The sequence below is a fragment of the Lichenostomus cassidix genome, chromosome 8, assembly GCF_008360975.1.
Source record: "Lichenostomus cassidix isolate B80296 chromosome 8, HeHo_3.0, whole genome shotgun sequence".
In the NCBI taxonomy this organism is placed as follows: Eukaryota; Metazoa; Chordata; class Aves; order Passeriformes; family Meliphagidae; genus Lichenostomus; species Lichenostomus cassidix.
The window spans coordinates 13564409-13585693 of record NC_139489.1 but is presented as its reverse complement, the minus strand read 5'-3'; the positions used below and the strand labels follow the sequence as shown (position 1 = coordinate 13585693).

At 37.2% G+C, this 21285-nt stretch overlaps 1 protein-coding gene across 7 annotated transcripts in view; it reads right to left on the bottom strand.

Moving 5' to 3' along the window:
- PRKACB (protein kinase cAMP-activated catalytic subunit beta) overlaps window positions 1-21285 on the bottom strand; it is a 65560-nt gene that overhangs the window by 13438 nt on the left and 30837 nt on the right. For 2 of the 7 annotated variants that reach the window (XM_085067938.1, XM_085067943.1), the window contains exons 2-3: window positions 3200-3261; window positions 2240-2368 (exon numbers count right to left, since the gene is read on the bottom strand). In XM_085067938.1, the coding sequence (XP_084924064.1) occupies window positions 2240-2368; window positions 3200-3261 (191 nt within the window). Of the gene's footprint in view, window positions 1-2239; window positions 2369-3199; window positions 3262-6094; window positions 6150-16153; window positions 16427-18013; window positions 18045-19745; window positions 19961-21285 lie in introns of those variants that run through there. The other 5 variants (XM_085067937.1, XM_085067936.1, XM_085067941.1 and 2 more) reach the window with 5 other exon arrangements.

The following is a 21285-nucleotide window of genomic DNA, read 5'->3' as shown; positions in this document are numbered from 1 at the left end:
CTTGCTGAGTATGAGAGTCAGTAAGGAAAACATCTGCATTTTCCAAGAATTGCTTATGTTTGTTATGGAGATACTTCCTAAGCATTTCAATAAAATCCATATGACCTTTGGACCCTTTGTTAAGAAAGGCAGGGAACTCCATAGGACACATTTAATGATGAATTTTGTTACCTGTGAACAGGAGTAAACAGGCTTACATTATACAGCTCACACATCAGTGAGAAAACTAAGGAGAATACAAATTCCAAATCTCCATTTTTATAAATAAATTATTTTGTAATTCGTTAAAATGTTAAGCTGCTAACAAGGCAACAAGCAGCAGATTTCAGATAATTGTTCTTTCTCAGCAATTAATAATTGATTTGCTTGTGTTAAACCCCAACATTGCATAATGAATTATATCCATTTTACTTAATCCCTATTGCACAATTTATCTATAACTCATTTTGAGAATGGCATGATTTTCAAGTCAAGTTAGGCTTTTTCCCTTGTTCCACAGGAAACAAAATGTACAAGAGTGATCAAAATAACTGGTTTTACATTTGGAAATCAAATCTAACAGCTATAAGAAAGAGATAATCAAGATATTCCATACCCTGACTGAAACTGTACTTAAATTTAACTTTTAGATGCAGAAGGTAGTACCTATAAAGAATTCACTACTGTCTTAAAATAAACATAATGCAAAAGAAATAATGATTTAAAAACATTAAATATCTTTTGAATCCTAGATTTTTCAGGTACAAGCAAAAATTGTTCAAACCAACTCATTTGTGGGAAATATCTCCTTCATCCCTAAAAAGCTGTAGTAGTGGAAGGATCTTGTCCATCCAACAAGAAAGGCAAGGCTGCAGTCTGTGAGGTGCTCAGCTGCAATGGCAGACACTTTCACCCCATTCCTGCATCTCCTGCCAGTGAGGCACTGCAGGGGGATGGCAGCAACAGCCCAGGCTGAAGCTGCTGTTTGACACTTCAGAATACCCAGCTGGGGCCTCAGACATGGCTTTGCTCCCACCTAAGCCCAGGCTCAGGGCATGTCCAGTGTCAGCTTCCCACATACAAATGGTGTCTGGTAATGGCAGATTCTCCAACAGCTTGTTTGTGCCCAAGCTCTTGTTCATGACTTTTTTTTTCCAAAAACAATTACATAATTAAACTAGCCAAGCAGTGGTATGACACAGCCTTCCTAACTCAAGGCAGACAAAGGAATAACATCCCAACACAGAAAACTACTGGCTGCATCAATGTCTATTACATTCCTTTTCATGTTCTATGAATCAAGCATGCCATTGGATAACAAACACATACACTATATGCTTGCCCTTTTTTCAAGTAAAATGGAAATGAAAAATTATAGGCAGCCTGCCCATAGTCTAATTTCAGACATCTGTATGTTTTCTACAATAATAAACAAAGTGATTCAAATGTGTTCTCACCAAACCATCTCCTAGTTTTTGAGCAATTAATGGAAGCTACTAATATATTTCTAATAGAATACATAAATAAGTAAATATGCCAAGTCAAAAATTCTATTATTTTAAAGGAATAAATAATCTGTACAAATAAAAATTGACACTTTATCAAATGACAATGCTTACTTAATCTAAGAGTACTAAACTCAAAAAAAATCAGGCTGGAGCAGCAATACAGGTTAAGACTACAGCACTGAAGTTCTCAACAGAGAAAATGTCCATTATGTGACAGCTGTTCTGAGACTCCTATTCTATCTACAAGGTTACTACAGATGCAACAGGATTATTACATAACTAAACATACAGAAAGTAATACCTCACAGGATCCAAGAATGGAAAAAAAATTATTAGGACAGACAATTTTAATTTCAATTATGGTTCACAAATGAAAATTTTGAGAATTTCTGATCCAAAGAGTCTTCCAGAATTTTAAGTTACCCGGCAAAAGTTTATTCGTTTGTTTGAACTATAGCACTACATTTTGCTTTTGCTAAAGAATATATAGGCCATCTTACAAAATCTAAGCAAAGAATTCACCCAGTAACATTTTATTAATGCCTCAGACACTACTTAGAGCCTCTTTAGCCTGTTGCTAATGCAATTGACCATTGTACAAACTCTACACAATCCCAACAACTGAACCTACTGACTAAAAGACAAAATAAAGCATTTTATCCAAGTGTTATAAGAAAAAAACACAGTTCAACCACAACTTCGTCTACATCCAACTGTCTTGTAGCACAAAATCCACTATAAATTACACCAACCTTCTGTTTGTCCAGTATCTTCATAGCATAATACTGTTCTGTGGATTTATGTTTCACCATCATTACTCTCCCAAATGATCCTGTTCCAAGGGTTTTTTGCCTCTCAAAATCATCTAGGCCAGCAGTATTCTACATGTAGGAGGATATAATCAAGTTATTTACAAACTAATACCCAAAGACAATTTTAATAAGAGATTTTACAATACAGTCATTAGAACAGAAAAAGACTAACTGAATTAAATCAACATTTCTGTTATTTTTCCATACAGCTGTCCATACATGCTTAGTAAGGAACATCTAGCAGGAAACAGATCATGAATATAACATTCAGATAAATAACTCCTCATGTTTCATGATCAACAATATTAGAACGTGCCAAAAATCCCAAGCTCTAGAGGCAGTTCTACATGACAGTTGTCTGGAGGACATATCCCTGAGTAAATTTTCTCAGATATTCATTGCCATAGCATCTCAAGTGTTGCTTTAGAACAAGAATGATCCTTCCCCAAAATCCCAACATTTACAAGATTTCTCTTTAACAAGCTCCTTAACCTGCTCCCAAGCACTATGCAGTAGTCTTAATACCCTTAATTACACTTACTATAATGGGGGAAATTATTAACATGGTAAATTACAGATGTGCCAATGCTTCTGGTTATTAAAAAAAGCCAACTAAAACATTCCAATAGATTTTGAGTCTTGATGTTGATTGTGAACATCATTCTCATAAGAGAAATTGTTGTTCAATGGGAGCATTTAATCAGCTCAAATGTGGAGAAGGCCTGAGAATCTTTGTTGAAGTTCAATGAAAAGTGACAAAGCTGGTGTTAAAAATGCAATCTCCTCTACAAACTGCACTAAAATGATTTCAGCACTGCTCATTACAGACTGACAACACACTGATAACATTATCCAAAAAATGCAATACAGAATATTATTGAATGCTTAAATGAGTGATACCTGAGGGGGGCTTTCCCATTTTCTTAGAAAGTCTTCTTTGGCTTTGGCTAGGAACTCTTTCACTGAAACAAACAAACAAAAAAAATACATTTTAATTAATATAATTCACCCTGGATGCAATGGAGATGCTTTGTTAACAAAATATGTAAACTTCATTATCAACTTCTTTCTTGAATTCATAATATGCTATTTTCACCAGGGATGAAAGCAAGCATCAATATCTCTAGAACATCTACCATATCTCCAGGTGATATCTAAGCTTTCTGGAGTAACTACATCATTCTACACAAATTACTTAAACTTTACCAGCTCTAATAGCTCACAATACTCTATAGGCAAGCAGGCTTTAAGGTGATGTTAGACATTCTTAATTCTACTGGGAAAAAACCAAACACCTGACATTTATAAATAGCCATTCCACAAAGATTGACTTTATATCTCTTTAAAGAAATATTGCATTTTCTTTCGGCAGCTTGAGTGTAATGTCAATCTCATTGCTTTTTCCCCTCATCACCTTGATTTAAAGGCTGTTTGCAAGCTCAAGGACCAAATGGACAGCATTACTGCAAGCAAAGACAAAGCACAGGGCTACAACAACACTGCAAATTAGGCATGCCCACAGTCAGAGAATATGCAGTTTTAATACTGATTTTCCATTGAAATTGAAGGAAGGTATAATGGCAAAATTCTGGATGACTGTTTAAAATGTGCACCAACATATTTTGTTCAGATCATCTCTCAGCTGCTCTCTTTTTTTTGAATATCAATGCCCAGCCAGATCAATGCAAATTACTTCATGCACAGTCACTAATGGGAGGTGTTTCAGACATTGCTGTGCTTCTGAAAGAGTCACAGAATCAAGAAAATATAATATTGGTTTTGTGTTCTCTGAATCATTTCACATAATACCACATTAATAACAGTGGTTTTTCTATACTGTGACTTTCTGCCACAAGCAATTGCTAAAAGTACCCAGCAACATGCCAAAATTATTCTGGTCCATATCTAGAAATCTGTGTTTTAGCAACTGTATTTTACAGTCTGACAGTCAAAAAATTAGATTTATAACAGGTTGTAAACAAATCACCTGATGAATCAGAACTTCTTTGTACTTTTCAATGAATACTAATGCTGACAAAGAAGACTTTTCAAAATTTCTCTTCTTATGCTGGTACAGTTCCAGCAGCAGTAAAAACAGCAGCAGCCCTGGAAAAGGCTGGTTGTGAATTTTTTCTTCCTTTTTTCCCCCCCCCGTCTTGAGTGTGCTATGGGACTTGATTATCACAAAATACTCAAAGGAGGTTCATGGCTCCCACCATCACTGGCTCTAATGGAGCAGTAAATACAATGGAAATTTCAGAAAAGTTGTCAGAAGTTCTGCCAGAATTAAACATCAGAAAAGTGTTTAAAGCATGATATCCACTCGGTAATTTAATCTTAAGAGAAACAAGTAATATCACATAGGAAAGAAAAATTCAGTATTCTAGACTTGTGGTTAAATCAAAAAATCAAAGGAACTATTTTAAAATTATATTAAAACTGAGAATTAAAAATATTTTAGTGGCTAATCAGCAAAAAATTTTAAATATTTATCTGGTGTGTAGAAAATATTTCCTTTGTTTTTAACTCATAGAGGTTATTCATGTAATGACTTTTAATTATCCTAATTTGAAGAAAGGACGGGATTTCCTGTGGCATGAAATAATTTTTCAACACAAAAAAAAGGGAAAACTAGCAAATGTCCAAATTAAGGTTTGATGATCCTTCTTCCATTAGGAGAACAGAGATGATTTGATCAAATGATGAATACTGATATAGTTTTTTTCCAAACATCAATTTATGTCAAAGTAGCACAAATATTTTCTCTGAATGACAACAAAAAACCTAGAAGATCTTTAAGATTATCAAAAAGCTGAGTGTTCAAACTTTAGTGGCTGTAGCTTAGAAGTGAACATTAACATTCGTATAGCACAACCAAAACATGAAGTAATTGGTGTTGTTTTTTCATGTTATTACAGTACACATGGCTTAAATATCCCTCATGAGATCTCTGTTGATCATAGAAATAAATATTTTAAATTTCCACATATTTTGCACTGAAACATGACTATTCAGTATTTATAAAAATACACAATGACATTTATAGCCTTTTTTGTCTCTGTTCTACTTACGGAATAAAGAATGCTGTTTATGAACTAAATGCGATCCAGCTGGAAATATTCAAATTGTGGATTTGTGAGAAAAATCTGTCATTTTTAGAATACCACTAAGCCACAAGCTCTCTTGCAACAAACCTCCTACCTTGTTCTACTTGACTTTGGCTCTCTTTTCTTAGAAAGCAGCATTGAACATACATTTTCAAAATAAAGATACCCAATGGTACTAATTTATCTGAAAATTACTATCTTTTACAAACAATTTAATATTATGTGCTGTTTTATTAAAATCACTATTGCTTCCTAATGAGAGAGTGGATCAAATTGTGCCTGGTTCTCACTTTCAGAGGTCACCTGGGCTCCTACACCTCAACACAATTCCACAGGTGCTTTCAAACAACTTAGGCAATAAAGTGCATACACTTCAGTCTTTCTCAAAATATGACCTGGGATTTGAACTTTTGAAAATTATCTCTCAAGCACAAAACAGCAGCTCTTGCTATAGGAGAACACATTTAATTTCAAGTGCAGAATAAAAATTTATGCCAACTGGGTAGCAGTGGCCATTGGTATTACTGCGATGATGCAAACAAGTGTATTAGATGATGACTTAGAAGTTTTCCTCAAGTGCACATTTTTAGCCACCTTCCATTGTGATGATGTGGCTCTTGTTTCCTTTTCTAGTCTAAACTGCACCTAGCATCTGTGACTTTGGGCACTAATGAAGGAATGAGCATACCAAACGTCTCTATAGGTTCCCCAAGGGTTTGCAGGAACATTCACCCACACAGATGAGATGATGAAGAGAGGAAAGAAAGAGAAGAAGAAAAAAAAGTTTTATGCATTTCCACAACAAACACATAGAAAACACAAATACATTCCACCCTTTCCCCTCCCCACTCAAGAACAGACCCTGTAATAAACCAGCCCTTTCCCACACAGACAGAATGACTCATGCTAAATCACAGAATGTTTGAGCAAAGAAAGAAAAAAACCACCAAAGGCAGCTAAAATCAGTATGAAAAAAGATGATGCATCACAGAAATAAGCACAGCTTAGAAAACTTCAGGAGATCAAGTTGGCATCTTTAATAATTAATCTATTCCAAGACATACACATCCACGGAACTGTTGCTAACAATAGTCTATCTATCTTCATCACAGCATGCTGGATCACAATAAAACCTGTAATCGGGTGATCTTCCCACTACTTAGCACTTTGTTCCAGAAGACAGCATGTGTGAATTGCATGGCATGTGGTAGATAGCACAGAAGTGGAAAGCAGTCTCCAAAAAAAAAAAAATCTCAATCAGATTTCAGTCCTATTACCCAATAACAGCAACCTAAGAAGTCAAAACTGCACAGCTGAAGTTACTGTGTGCAAAGTGGAATGTACATAGGGACCTGGTATGGGACACCACAAGAGTATGATTTAATTTTGTAAGACTGTCAAAAAAAGGAACTAAGGAAAGAGATGTGGTTCCCAGAAACACTGAAGAGCAAGGATCACTATGGCTGAGCAAAATGAAGATGAGAGTGGGGCAAGGACTGTATGCACAGACCAGCAAGACCCTACCCAGACTGGGTTTACTGGTACAGCAGGAGTTGGAATGTAGGAGGCTGAAACCAAAGCAGGAAGGGCTGTTGCTCCAGAAAGGAAGGTACTGGAAAGAAACAGCAAAGCACAGGTAACAGCATCAGCACAGCAAGGACCACAGCAGTAACAACTGAAGATGGCAGGAAGGGCACCAGCTGGAACTGGAGGGGACGCAGGCAAGCACAAACACACAGCACAAATCCAGCCCTTTGGGACCAGCCTGAGCAAGCACTGGCAGGAGAGACAGATTCTATGCAAAACAAACATCCAAAGCAGGAAACCTGATGAGATTCAGAAGAAGGTGGGAAGAAATGGAGTAATGGCCAAGGAGCCACAACGGAATAACTTGAAGCAGTGTTACAACTTCTGCCTGCTTCAGTTCACCTTGGTCATTAGCAGTGCCACAAGTGCACACACAAGATCCCAGCTACTCCCTTGTGTATCACAGGTGGCCTGTGGAGAGCTGCACTTGGAACCAAGGCAACTTGATGATAAGCAGGAAAGTCTGCTGGAACAGTGTTCTAGGGGAAGAGGAACTCAAGATCCAGAGGTTCCTAGGTAATGCCACCATAGGAGGAATTAAAAAAAATCCAAGCAAACAAACCAACAAAACCCCAAACAAATAAAAAAACTACTACACACAAAATTAAAACACCCCTGAACCCACCCCCAAACCAGAGGAGATAGCTCTCTATTAGTATATTCACACAGTTCACAACGTTTCCTTGTTTTATTGATCAACTTTTGTATGAAAAGTTAGCATGCTTATTAAAAAATTATTAACTAAGGGTATGAGTACTTTAATGAGTACTTTGACCTAAAACACAGTCTAAGAGCAAGTGAATCAGAAGAAGGTTCCTGAAAAAATCAAAAGGGTGAGGACCTCTCAGTTGCAGGATTGCAATGACAGCAGAGGGAAAGGGGTCACAGATGGAGCAGTCCTGAGAGTTACCATGAGTTACTCTGCCTTTCTCCCACCTCCCACATGCACAGTATTTGTTATTCTCAATCACATCTCCCACGAGAGCCAGCAAGCCAGGATTTTATTTTTTGTAAGGGGGGAGAAAAAAAAAAGTATTTGGCTAGGATTCACGGCAAGAAAGCAAGAACTAAACTGATTAAGACTAAACACTGGGCACCACTACAAACCCCCATCTGCTGTGCTAAATGCCAATCTCTGTCTGGTATTTAAAATGCCCTTTATCAAAATACAATTCAAATTTTGTTCCAAAACTGTAATATAATCATTTGAAGTCTGGAGTTAAATGGGCTATTTAATTAAATTATTTAATGGAAAATGAATATGTATGAAGAAATTCTGGTAAATGTATATTTCATTTTTATAAAAAGAGTATTTATAGCCTTAAACTTTATCAAGCTGTATATAGATACCTCAGTGAATCTGTGGTTATGGCACCATATTCCAGAAACAAATGAGAAGCTTCTGATTCCAGTTCTGAGTTCCATACTTACACCGTTACCCTGCTGTCTCAATTCTTTAAAATTTCTCTTTTGATTCGCAGGATAATATGACAAAGAAGGTTTCTCCACCCTGGCAAGTTTTTCAAAATGAACACAGCTAAGTGTTAAGTATTATTACACACTCAGAGGAAGCAGTGTGAGTACCAATTAACGTTTTAATAGCTGGAAAACACTTCAATGGTATCACTGAAACAAACTGAACAGAACCAGAACACTTAGTTTCTCACAATACAGAAATGGTGGGTGAAAAAATCCAGGTGATATAAGCCTGGCTGAGGGCAAGTCCATCTTGTCTGAATGCTGCAGTGAGCACAGCCTTTGCCCCTCTCATGAACAGCTGACCAGCAAGGAGTCTGTCTTGGTTCTGCTAAGGCTAGATAAATGAACTGCATCAATTTAATATCTCATTTGTAAAGGTTTTAACTTTATATTTCTGTTTAAACACTAATTATGATAAAAAGAGGTGATGCCAAACAAAGTAACTTACCAGCTGGAATGGGTAAGAATCTTCCTTCAGTTCAAAACCCAAACCAAACCAAAAAACCAAAACCCAACCAAAACCAACATTCCCCAAAAAGAAAGTGCCAAACACATGGAGCAGTTCTGAAAGAGCCCATTTGCTGAAATACAAAACCTGAAAGTTTTTAGTAAACACATGATCATGTAAGAATTATTAACTGCATACAAGCTTGCTATTAAAATGGAAGTGCTAATTATCTAACTGTACACTGTAAACCCTTTTATGGAATACTGGAAAGGACTGGGAAAAAGTGGAAAAGAGAAAGGCATGGAAAAAAACATATAAAAAAAGGGAGAGGAACAGGATGAAGAGTAAATTAAGACCAGTTACATCTGTTATGCCTAAAAACTAGAAGAGAGCACTAGAATCTGATCTTCATGGCAGCACATTCAGGAGTTAATTTAAAACATGCAGCAATTGTAAAATACAAATTGCTCTTACCCATAACAACTCAATTTTGGAACACAGGCAAAATCTTATTTTAATCCTGTCCATGATTTTTGATGTCTTGAGCTAAACAGTATTTTGTGAACTTTATAAAAGCAAATTTAAAACAGTTAAGAGCTCTGTAAAGAACCCAGTTCACCTCTTTACTTGGCTGGCTATACAGCAACAGACTGCACAAGAGATGTGACAGATTAAGACACACCAGAACAGGAGCCAGGTTTTCAGCTATCAGAGATAAAACTGATCTTTTTTGAATTCTGAGCAGTAGATACTCTGCTGCACACAACTGCCACAGCCAGACTGACTTCCTTCTATTTTTATTATGGATAATATAATTAATTTCATTTCCAAATCCAATGCTCAGTCTTTCTCCCTTATTCTTTTCTTAAATACCATAGAACTGTTTCAGAGGTGGTAAACCCTACTAATGCCAAAAAGTACAATACTTTTTGTACTTTGTACTGCCACTTTGGGGAGACAAGACCAAACCCAAATAGCAGAGTCACTTAGGAAATGAATCCCTGGAATTTTGTTTAACACCCCCTGCCAAAGGTATAATGTAGATCAGTAAAGTCAAACGTATATTGCAAAGCAGTAAAGTTGTTCAGTCAAAAATGCAATGAAATCTTGTACTAGCACTTGCTGAGCACTGCTCAGCAGAGATATACATGATATATGTCCCCGTTCAATTATTTTCCACTAAAAATATACAGAAGAGATAAAAACTCTGCTTTCTTAAAGAGAACTCAGGCCCAATGTTCATCAAAATTTATAAACAAACATACTTTAAGAAGTGACTTCTCTCTCAACAGAAGATAAATGCCAAAAGCCCCATAGTGGCCAACCAAAACTTATGAACCAACTTGGGATTTATTACTCAAATCCTAAATTAATAATTATATGCAAGATTTCCTCAATGCTGACAAGCAGAGTATCTTCATCTGAGCATCCATGTACAGGATGTGACAAAGTCTCTTGCAGATTCCTGGGGGCCAAGAGCTGTTCCACCTCACCTTCAGGTATTTTGGTCCTTCAGGCTCCAAACTCTACCCAAGTTTTCCTTTCAAATAAAGTGCTATTAGCAACCTTTTGCTGATTAGAGTTGTGGGTTTTGTTTCAAATCTCTAAATGGACCAATTAGAGCCGGCATTCCATTATTTCCAATTCTGGAATATGTTAAAACTAGGCTTTGGCTTAATGAAAGGAGTCTCTCTCATACCTTCTTCCTGCCCTTGAAGTATTCATTGAAGGAGATGACACATTTGTAAATTTCCTTCCTCTCTTGCAACAATCCATGTGATTTGAAGCTTAAAAGCCCAAGAAAAGCAGTTTGGTTTGTTAGGCTACACTTTGGTGTTCAGTATGAGCTGAAAAAAACCCACCCCAGTCCTGTCCTCCCACAGTCACTCATTCCTGCCTCTCTTCCTTGAAAGAGCAAAAGCAGTCTGACTGCCAAGCCAGGTCAGGGAACCAGCCCAGACTAAAAAGTAATGGACAGAAGGCAGGGAATGACCAGAGAAGCAGCTCTCTCTCCTCTTCTTCCAATGAATGCTTCCCCTGAGGTGAGGGAAGGGAAAAGTGGAGTGGAAATGGGCAAATATGGGGGACAGAACTGCTCCTTTTCTGAAAGGGTACCAGCTTGTGCTAGTGTGACATGAACACACCACACCACACCAGACTGCTGAAAAGGCTTCTGAGAACTAATTCTAATTTTAAGTTATGGGTTTTCAATTATTGTATTGAATAATTATATTATATTAAAATTTAAAATTAATTACTTTAATGCAATTACTTGCAAATGCAGTACATAACACCCCGTACCTAAAATCTATGTGAAGAATATCAACATGTAATATCCTCAATTATCATACACTGAGGTACTTTGTAAGCAATTAGGAATTAAGCTGCAGCTGTGCAGTACCACCCTCTATAGTTGTTGCTGAACTTTATCTAGCAAATAATCTAAAATGTTACAACTACCACAGGACCTTGTAGCGTAAAAGACTACTTTCCTGCATGAAATATAACAGGTATTAACAATACAACTGAAAACTGAAAACTGTGTGAGAATTGTGAAAATTCAAACATCTTTTGTTCCTGCAGTGCATATATTTCCATGGTTACCATGTGGGAAAAAAAAAAGAATACAGTTTAAGAATGAGTTCCAAGAACAACATTTTCTAGGGCACTACTATAAAATATCTTGTATCACATTTTTGAGCAAAGGTTTTTAACGAATTCTAATAGTTAATATAAACACACAAATTAATCAGATTTCCTCTTACAGTCAAATCCCTTTAGCAAGAAAAATGTTTACAGCACCTGCTGCAGGTTGCCTCTAGTTAAGCTCTCTGCCCCTCTGCACCATTAAGATTCTGGCTAACTGGTCAGCACCCACTTCCCTCTCCATATAATTGCCCCACATTTCCTCTCTGTAAAACTTCAGTGACTACAAAGGACAACACACTACCAGGCAGCTACCCCTGAGACAAGGCTTTATGGCTACATTATTAGCAACAGTAAGCATAAATCTGCAGGTACTTGGTCTGACCTGCATATTGACTAATGAATTCCCTGCAGGCAGGGAATAATACCCCTTCCTTTTAAAGGTAACTTTCAGAAGTTTCACTAAACTAACTTCTTCCTTATGCTCTAAACGAAACAACTACAGGGGCTGTTCTCTGTATGGATGCATTTAAGAAGTTACTTGAGAAGACCAACTCTTTTGTTGCTTTTTCTTTTTTTCAAACATTTAATAAAAGCCATGAAAATAATAGTAGATGCACCAATCTTGGTCTACGTGCACTCATGTCTAAGTCCACTTCTCATAAGCTACCTTGTCCCAGCCTTTGCATTAATAAAACTACACATACTCTCATATAGATACTTTGGGATCAGCAAGACATCTTCACAGCTGTCAGGATAAATCAGCAAAATAGCTCTTCATCTCTTCACAAGATCTGAGCATCTGACACATTGCTGCACTGACATATCTCCTGCAGAACATGCTTTCAATATTTACAGGAAAGGGTTGCCTGCAGTAACCAGCCAAGCAGGAGAAGTTCATTTATACCCTTAAATAGCAGAGACTGGCTTCCTGAATAAGGAAGTCTTATGTAAATAAACACATTTCACAATTCAACACATCGAGTGAATAACAAGTTTTTGTTTGCCTCAGGATTACGGCAAGCAAAAAAGTAGGTAAGAGTGTTTATTATCCATCCTGATAAAGAATGAGATTTTAGAGAGAAATTGGGTAAATTCAGCACTTATTTGGCATAAAGGCAGGCATAAAACTTGCACAGAACTGAACTGCAAAACCTGAAAAAAACTAAGCTAAAGAAATTAAACCACATTCTTAATGGGCTGTCAGCAGCTAAGAATGAATAAAGAAAACCACAAAAAACATTGAGCAAGTTACAAAACTGCCTGTAAGAACCTCCATAGTTAAAGCTGGGAAACTCCTGTGAACTTTGGCCTGCAACAGCAGTACTAACAGCAACTCTCAGAGTAACCAGCAACAAATACATAAACAATTTGAGATGTAAACTAAAAACCAAGGCAAGAAACAAATCTTTCTGGTAATAAAATATACGTAAGTAATGTAATGGGGACTAGAGTAAGTCAGAGTTCAAGAGTACAACATACCAAATACCCTTTCATTTGGGTAATTCAATTCAATTAAACTCATTTTTTGCTTCTATCCCAAACCAAGCACTGTGAGCAGCTGGTTACTATGTGGATGCATTTTGAAAACTATGTCAATGCAACTTTTGTGTTGCCTTTTTCAAATATTTTGTACAAGAACTACAACAAAACATGAGCCCAAGCTAACACCCAAGAAATTGCCCTAGTTTGCTGTCAGAGGCTAGTGGCTAACAGTGGGGAATTTTTGAAAAGAAGAATTCATTAGTCCCCTGAGACACACATAGGAAAATGTATGGTTCTGGCACCCGGAAATTCCATGGCATCCTTCCATTTTCTACAATCTTTTGAGCAGCAGGAATAATCAGTTGCTATTTCTTGTCCCTTGCCTTTAAAAATGCTTCCAGTGTACATAACTGAGATATTTACACTACCTCCCTTCACCCTTCACTCCTTACACATGCTGATTCTCTAGTGTGCACAAAACTGGACAATATTTCAGCTGAGTCCAGCAGCGTGGCTCACACCCTTTCCATGTGCTGCTCCATCTGTCTCCACACACACCTGGTAACTGTCTTTTGAGTGCAAATGTCTGTATCAGCAATTACCTCTATTTGCTGTATTGGAAAGTAGTAGCCCAATCACGTAATTAATGACACTTCTGAATATTAAGCCTATTCTTAGTGAAACAGAGGATTTAGCAGACTGTTTCTTTCACCCCTGGGAACTGGGGCTATTAAAGTTACCTGACCTTACAGTTTTATCTGTTCAAGCTGTTCAAAACAAAAATCCAAGTCTAAAGATATAGAAAACCAGTTTTTCCTTTGAGTCTTTCTAGAAAAAAAATCTAATCATATAACCCAAGCTTTTTTCAGGGAGGCGGAAAAAAAAATTAAAGGGAAAACCAATTAGCCACTTATACTTGCAATTGAAGAAAATACATCACTTTTTCATCAAGGTTTCACTTGCATCTTGGCCATCTTTCACAACAAAAGCATCTGATTTTATCCGCTGACAGGGTGTAATGTAACACTGCTGCAGTGAAGACAGCCACAAAAGTGCATTGAAAAGCATAAGTGGTCTAAATACAGAAACGTTTACAGCAGACTTAATCTTGAGGGAGCAGGAGATAGCCACCTTTCCCTTGTCGAAATTACTAATTTATAGGTATTTTTGATTGGGAATTGACACCTGCTAAAAGTTGCAGCTATTTGTTTCTATTTTTTAATGGAACTGGGAGCCTGCATGTCAAGATGAATGAAATCTACAGATGCAAATGGCAGAATAAACCCCTAGGGGAAAGAAAACCCCAACCCTAAAAACAACCACCACTGCCCAAAAAACCCACACCAATAAACAAAAACCCAACACAGTTGTTGAGGTTAAGAACAACTATAACCTCTTTCTCACCTAGCTTGTGTGAAATTTATTCCTTTATGTCTCAATAGTAATAACAGAATTATATAGAATAATAGAAAAGAATATCCAAACCAAAATCACCCAAAATTCAAAATTCACACAGCTGATTTCCACCAATCTCAGTCCCTGTGGAAGCTACAACCTAACTGTCAGAGAAAGAGGAAAATGCAATGGAAAACCCAGCTGGTAACAACTGGTGAAAAGCAGAGACTTTGTGACCCCAGCAGAGAGCTCTCCACGAGCAGACGAAGCGGCCGCGTGACATGGAGGAAGTGCAGGGAGGCTGGCGCTTCCCCCCACTTCCCCCAGAGGCTGAGCAGGGCAGGTGCTGGGGGCATGTCGGGATGCCATCGTGTCCCTGCGGGGCAAGGGCAGGCTGCCTGTGGCCTGTGTGGCCACACCAGCTCTCCACCAGGTCCGTGCTGTGCTCCCACCTGCCAGCGTCCCTGCAGGGATGTGGGGAGCACACACCAGGGGCTGGGACACCACTTTCAGGGACAGCCTGCATTTAGGTTTACCTAAACAGCCATGAATGATGCTGTACCACAGATCTCCATCATGCAGGTTACCAAGTACCGAAACACTGTCCTAATAACTGTATCAGTTTTGACATTTGTACTTCGTACACCAAGGAAATGACAGCCACACTTTCCATTCCGGGGAAGATGACCTCAACACATTTATATGAGATAAGTATAGACAAGCTGATATTAGATGAGGCAGTGGGATAACTCCTCCCAGTCTTTATCTCATGCCATGTACACAAGTGAAATCTTTGTAAAAATGGTCCTTTAAATTTGTAGGATTAAGCAAAACCACACAGACACACATGCACACAAACCCCACATACATGATTCTTTTCAAGAAACCTCTGTCTCAAGTAATTTTCCAAAGCTCCAGACTATCTGCTTGAAACAAAAAGGCATCATTTTGGAAACTAGCATATTTGGGCTTTTTGCAAAGAATTTGCAAAGGATATATTTTTCTAAGGAAATAAATTTACAGAGTATATAAATTTATAAAACAGCTTTCAGTAAGATTACAAGTAGAATATAGCACTGCATAACTCCATTATATTCAAAGTACCTTATAATAAGTAGTCACAGTGGTTTTGGAAAGTAAATACCTGCCTGGTAAGTTTCCTAGATCTATTATAGTATCTCATTTCAAATGAGACTCCCCTCCCTTACTTCCATGAATGACCTCAACTATTCTGCCATCCCAGCATTTAGAAGATTAAAAATCATAGCGGAATAAGCTGGCTCAGATGAAAAACAACAAAAGCCTGTTTAGAATTTTCAGGTGATGATTACAATAATTTCAGAAGGCCTCTCTGATTTGTATCAATTCACATAAAATAATGTGCAATGAGTGGCACAGAAAATTAAGTGATCAGACATGTATATATTCCATTACAAAATTCCCCAAATCAGGTATTCCTAAAAGAAAGCTTTAAAAAAAAAATTCAAACACTAAATACCAGTCATGCAAAGCAAACTGTTTAATAAAAAATCTGCGAACCTTTAAGACTGATAATTTTAAATAGAAAACCACAGTGAGCCGATTACAAAAACAAAGAAATCAGCAGTCGATGCAGCTCTGCAGACAAGAAAGGGAAACCTGGTAGATTTTTCCTGATTGTGAAGACGGAACAAAAAAACGTGTCAAAAGGGAATAGAAAAGACTTACCATTCATGCTGAAGAGCTAGTTTTCAGAAACATATTGCTCCAAATATTAATCCAGCAGTTGATGAAGTATGTTAATCTCTACCAAATCAGTGCTTCAATCTCTAAACACACTTATACACTAACTAGAAAGAGAGCACACAGAATCCAGAGAGCTGCTCTTCCTTATGAGCTCCTTGTGATGCAAAAAACTACGAAGCACAAGATACCAGTAGAATATCAAAATCAATATTCAGGACACGGGTATTTGGTTTTTCTCATTAACTACTACTGTTCTGACCAATGCTACCTACTCATGTCTAAAGCAACTCAAAATGGCAGGGGAAAAAAGCATGCAAACACCAGGAGGGTTTAAGATGTTCTCAATTATATCAAGCACTGGTTGTTTCCATGGCAACCTTAGACCAGAATTATCTGTTGACTTGTACCCAACTAGTAGTTATTCTAAAGCTTTAAGCAATTCATACAGTATGCTCTGTACATTATTGCAGATTTCACAAGCATTTTTCTCTCTCTACACACACATATACAAGTAACTATCCAGCTAAATCTCCATAAATCATTCCACTGTATTTGGAAGTATACTGATACTATTTTGAATCAGAGACCAAATGGTATTCCTTTGACTGTTTCATCACCCATCCACTTTCAATTTAGGGGCTATGAAGATGGCAGATGCACTAGTGGTGACTCTCCTGACCATTTCAGTTATCCAAGTTGTTGATATTGTTATGCAGATTTGGAAAACACTTGTATGTGTTCGAGTATGTAAGATCCACGCTGATCTTACTGTCTCTACATTCAAAACCAAGCAGCCTCATTCTCCTTTCCTTTTCCATTTAAATTTTTTAAAGAGCAACAAGCAACTAAGAAAACAAAGCAAAAATCAAAATGTAGGTTCCATATAGTTTCAAGTGGTCACCGTCAAGACATCTAAACAAAGAATGAAATGCATTGTTCTGATGGCTCCCATCATGTCCCTTTCCCCCTTGGGCAGTGCAGCACAACTGACCTGCTTACCAGTCCAGGCTGTACCAGCACATGTGTGCTCAGTCAGCTTTTTAAAACAGATTTTGAGGCCCGTGATGCCCTGAGTCACCTCTGCCCTACTGGACTCTGAGGATATTACAAAACACAATCATTTCATGCATCAACCAAGCATCCAGTGCAAGTCAGAGAAACTGTATGTTTTATATATCAAAAAAACAAAGCAAAGATGCTAAGTTTCAAACTCAGCCACTGAAAATCCCTTAAGGTCAAAGACCACACGGCAATTTACTCAAACCCACAACACCGACAACAGCGACTGACAACACAAACTCCACCCAAATGAGCAGCAGCTCCTTCCCCTTTAGCAAACCCAGAGCTTCAGCAGAAACCACTTGTAAAAGAACAGAAACAGACCTGCTATTGTATTTTGTTACAGCAGAAGCTATAAATACATTAGCTTCCTTTGCAAATGGATTCTATCTGAAGCCTAAAACAACAAAAATTCTGAGAAGTCACTTTGCAAATTTTTTTCAGGAATTAGAGTGCTTTTGCCTTGAAGTTCAAGAGTAATTCATGCTGTCTGCTAAGCAGCTTCACCTAAAACTTTACACCAATGTTTCTAGGTTGCAATGATATCAGCAGAATATTTGAGAATATTTAAACATCCTTCCAAGAGAAACAGTAGCATGTTTCTAAAACACTGCTTATTCATTAAAATTTCCATGAAATTAATCTACAAGCTGAATTCAGTGACTCTGGGCAATTCTATGACATTGCACTCATGGATATAAAAAACCCCCACAACAAAAGAAAATGACCCCCAAACAAACCAACCAACCAACCAAAACTAAGTGAACAAAAATCCCCAAACACCTTGTTTCTCTTTCATGTTTTACAAACTATTTTCACAGGTGATGTATTTTTCTGAAGATCTAATTAGGAGTCAGGAGTAGACAGAAATACTTCCTCCACTGTACTCCTTATCTTCTCTATCACTCTGGCCACTGTGGAAGTAAAATAAGGAGCTTTAAACATGCACTCAGTTCATGGGTACCTACAGTAATTTAAATTATTTTTTTAATAATCTAGAGATTGAATGAAGAGTTTCAGAATAAAGATTCAGAATTTCACCCCAAAACCAAAGCTACATAGTCACCCACCATTCAGCTACCAGCTCAGCAACTTCAGCTCAGAAAACTGCATGCAACTGCTCTGCTTAATTACGACTTAAAATAGCATTCAGAGAACAGCCATTTTCACCATGTTTATCAAGAGACATGACAGTCCATTTCCTCATCAAACATGTCACACTAGGAAGCCTTAAACAGAGGGGGAAAAAGTAGAGACTTGTACATAAACAGGTCGCAATTTGTGAGTGTCACTAGGTCATTACCATTTTTTTCTTCATGTTATATAAACAAAAATGCTTCAGTGTTATTTTTTCAAATAGCTATTTACATAAAAAAGAGTTTCTACATAAACACAAGTATGTGCCTATTTTTACCAAGCTGAAAATATTTTGGAGAAGTGAAAGCTCAGAATTTATGCACTTTCATCATTTACCTTCCCAACAAAACGACTCAATTCTTTCCCATCTCTGGGAGACCTAGATTTAATCTATTTTAGATTCCTGCATTAACACCTTTTTGTTTCCATGTTTGCTGCTTATCCTCTGAGAATAGATTCACTCCCTACTCATATAATATTTTAAATTTCAAGTAAGAAGTACGAATACTGATTTTCTTCATGGTAACACTGTGATGCTAAGCATTTCCAACATGGCCTATCTTCAACTGAAATAATTGTGCTATCTCAAATCCATCAATGAATCTGAAATTTGGAACAAAATTATCATAAATTACCATATTGTAACATTTTAAAATGAGTATTTAACCAGAGACAAGAATTGCTTTGCAAAATAGTACACAGCTTTAAAATTTAAAAGAAAGAAAATCAAATATCAATTTATTTAGATTGTGATTTTTTGGAAATCTTTTATTATTCAAAATACAACCATGAAAACTTTTAATCCATACAAATAATACTGTAAACTGTTAACTAATTAAGAAATTAAAGCTAATCAGCATTCTACACTTAGTATGTAACAGTTAAAATCAAACAAAATTTTATATTGTTTACCATTATATAGAGCGTTTCTGATGTATATAGCCCTTAAAATAAAAGTATGAATGATGAAAGTCCCTATAATTAGAAGTTTAATCTGTGCAGCAATGTCTGCCTGTTTCAAAGTTTAAACATTCTAGTATTTAGTTAGTCTTCTATTTCTGCTGAACTCGCTGATTTAATTTGAAAATGAAAGAAGTAAATTAGAAGTAAGAACTAGGGTGGGGGTTTGCCAAAACAAGTCAACTGTGCTTTGAAAGAATAGAAGGAATGAGGGATACATTCTGCCAGCCACCAGCCCATGGACCAGCCCCCATCTCCCCTTGCCTGATGCAATATGCTCTTCTTCCCGTTAATACCTCTAGGAAATGAATTACAGAACTGCCCCAGGAAGTACCACACATCAGTGCTCACACTTCATTTACGAGGCCAGCTGAAGAGCAAATACCTATAAAAGAAACAAACCCCTCCCCACACTTACTTGATGCATCCCACTGGGCAGAGTACCGAGAGCACTGTGGGCTCTCACTTTCCAGAGTCGCTGGCTGCTCATGCGCACCATTCTTGGAGTGCCTATGGAAGAGGCGATTAGCAAACCCTTCCAGTCTCTGCAGTGCTGTGGGTGTCCCTGGGCTCTGGTTACAAGGGACGTCCTCCTCCCCTGCCATCCACGCACACCAGCAACCCTCCCAAAACAGAAAACTTCTGAAGGGAGCTGGACAACCCAGCGCCACTAACAGCTGTGCATGTGTCGAGCTTCCTGTCTGCAGTGTTTGCTAACCACGACTCCCTTCTACTTCCTGTTAAGGAAAGCTCTATGATGTACTGGTTTATACTATGAAAAGTCTCTTTTCATATAAATTAAAAAGTGTTTTGTTTTTACAACAAACAAACAAAAAAGCAATAACTTCTCTAGTATGTGTTCTCATAGCTTTTTAATGCATTACACTTAATATTTAAATACACATTTTATGTTAGAGTACTATAAACAACCTGTTTCAGAAGAAAAGATCAGAAAGCAGATAGATTTTTTTTTTATTTACCACAACCATGTGCGAAAAAAACCAAAAGTAACTATTCTGCAGTTCCTCCCCTGTTATTAAGATGGAGTACTACATCATCATAGCAAACATAACCAGCTGGAATCTAATCATTAGTAATCTCATGCTTTCAAACTAATCAACTTTCTAAGCAAGGAAGTTACTTGCAAACACTACTGAATAAACTTATTTTATTCAGTAAACTGGAGGGAAAAAACATACTATTTTCCTCCTTTGTTAAAAAAAAAAATGAAGAAGTTGAATTCTATCGCATATTTAAACACAATTGCATTGTACTTCTTCAAACTGCATTCTACTTTCTCTGCAAATGAACCAATTGCATTTAACGTTTTGCTGATAAGATTTAATTCTTTCACAAGAAATTTTAGTATTTTCAACTGTGGAGTAAGTCTAGAAAGTGTAATTTTTAATGGCGCAAAATACAAGGAAAATAAATTGACAGCTGTATTTAACATTATATTAATTTGCAGTTTATATAATTTTGCATGCTTACAATGGGTTGTACTAAATATTCACTTTTGTGAAAATGGAAACCCAAACATTTCTGCACATCTACGATGTGGCTTCTTAAAAATTTAGGCTATTCTTAAGAAAGATTGAAATATCTTTTCCACAATCTGTCTCCTGTCTTGCAGTCAACACGTGTTAAAGACATACCTCTCATTTTTCACCACCATACTTCTCACTGCATAGTTTTCAAATGTCAGCAGATACCCACCCTTGGACATTATATAACCATTTCATAACAGCCCTGTGCCTCAGAAAAAACCCTCATGCTGACAAACTGCCCATGACAATGATAAAACAATAAAAATGCCGACAGACAGACATTACAGATTCGGCTACGCTCCTCCTCATGGGCACTGCTACACTTGTGATTGGGCCTGACCAGCACAACAGGCTACATTTCTAGACTCCACACAAAGCCCAGGAATGCCCTGTGCTTTCAAGTTACAGATA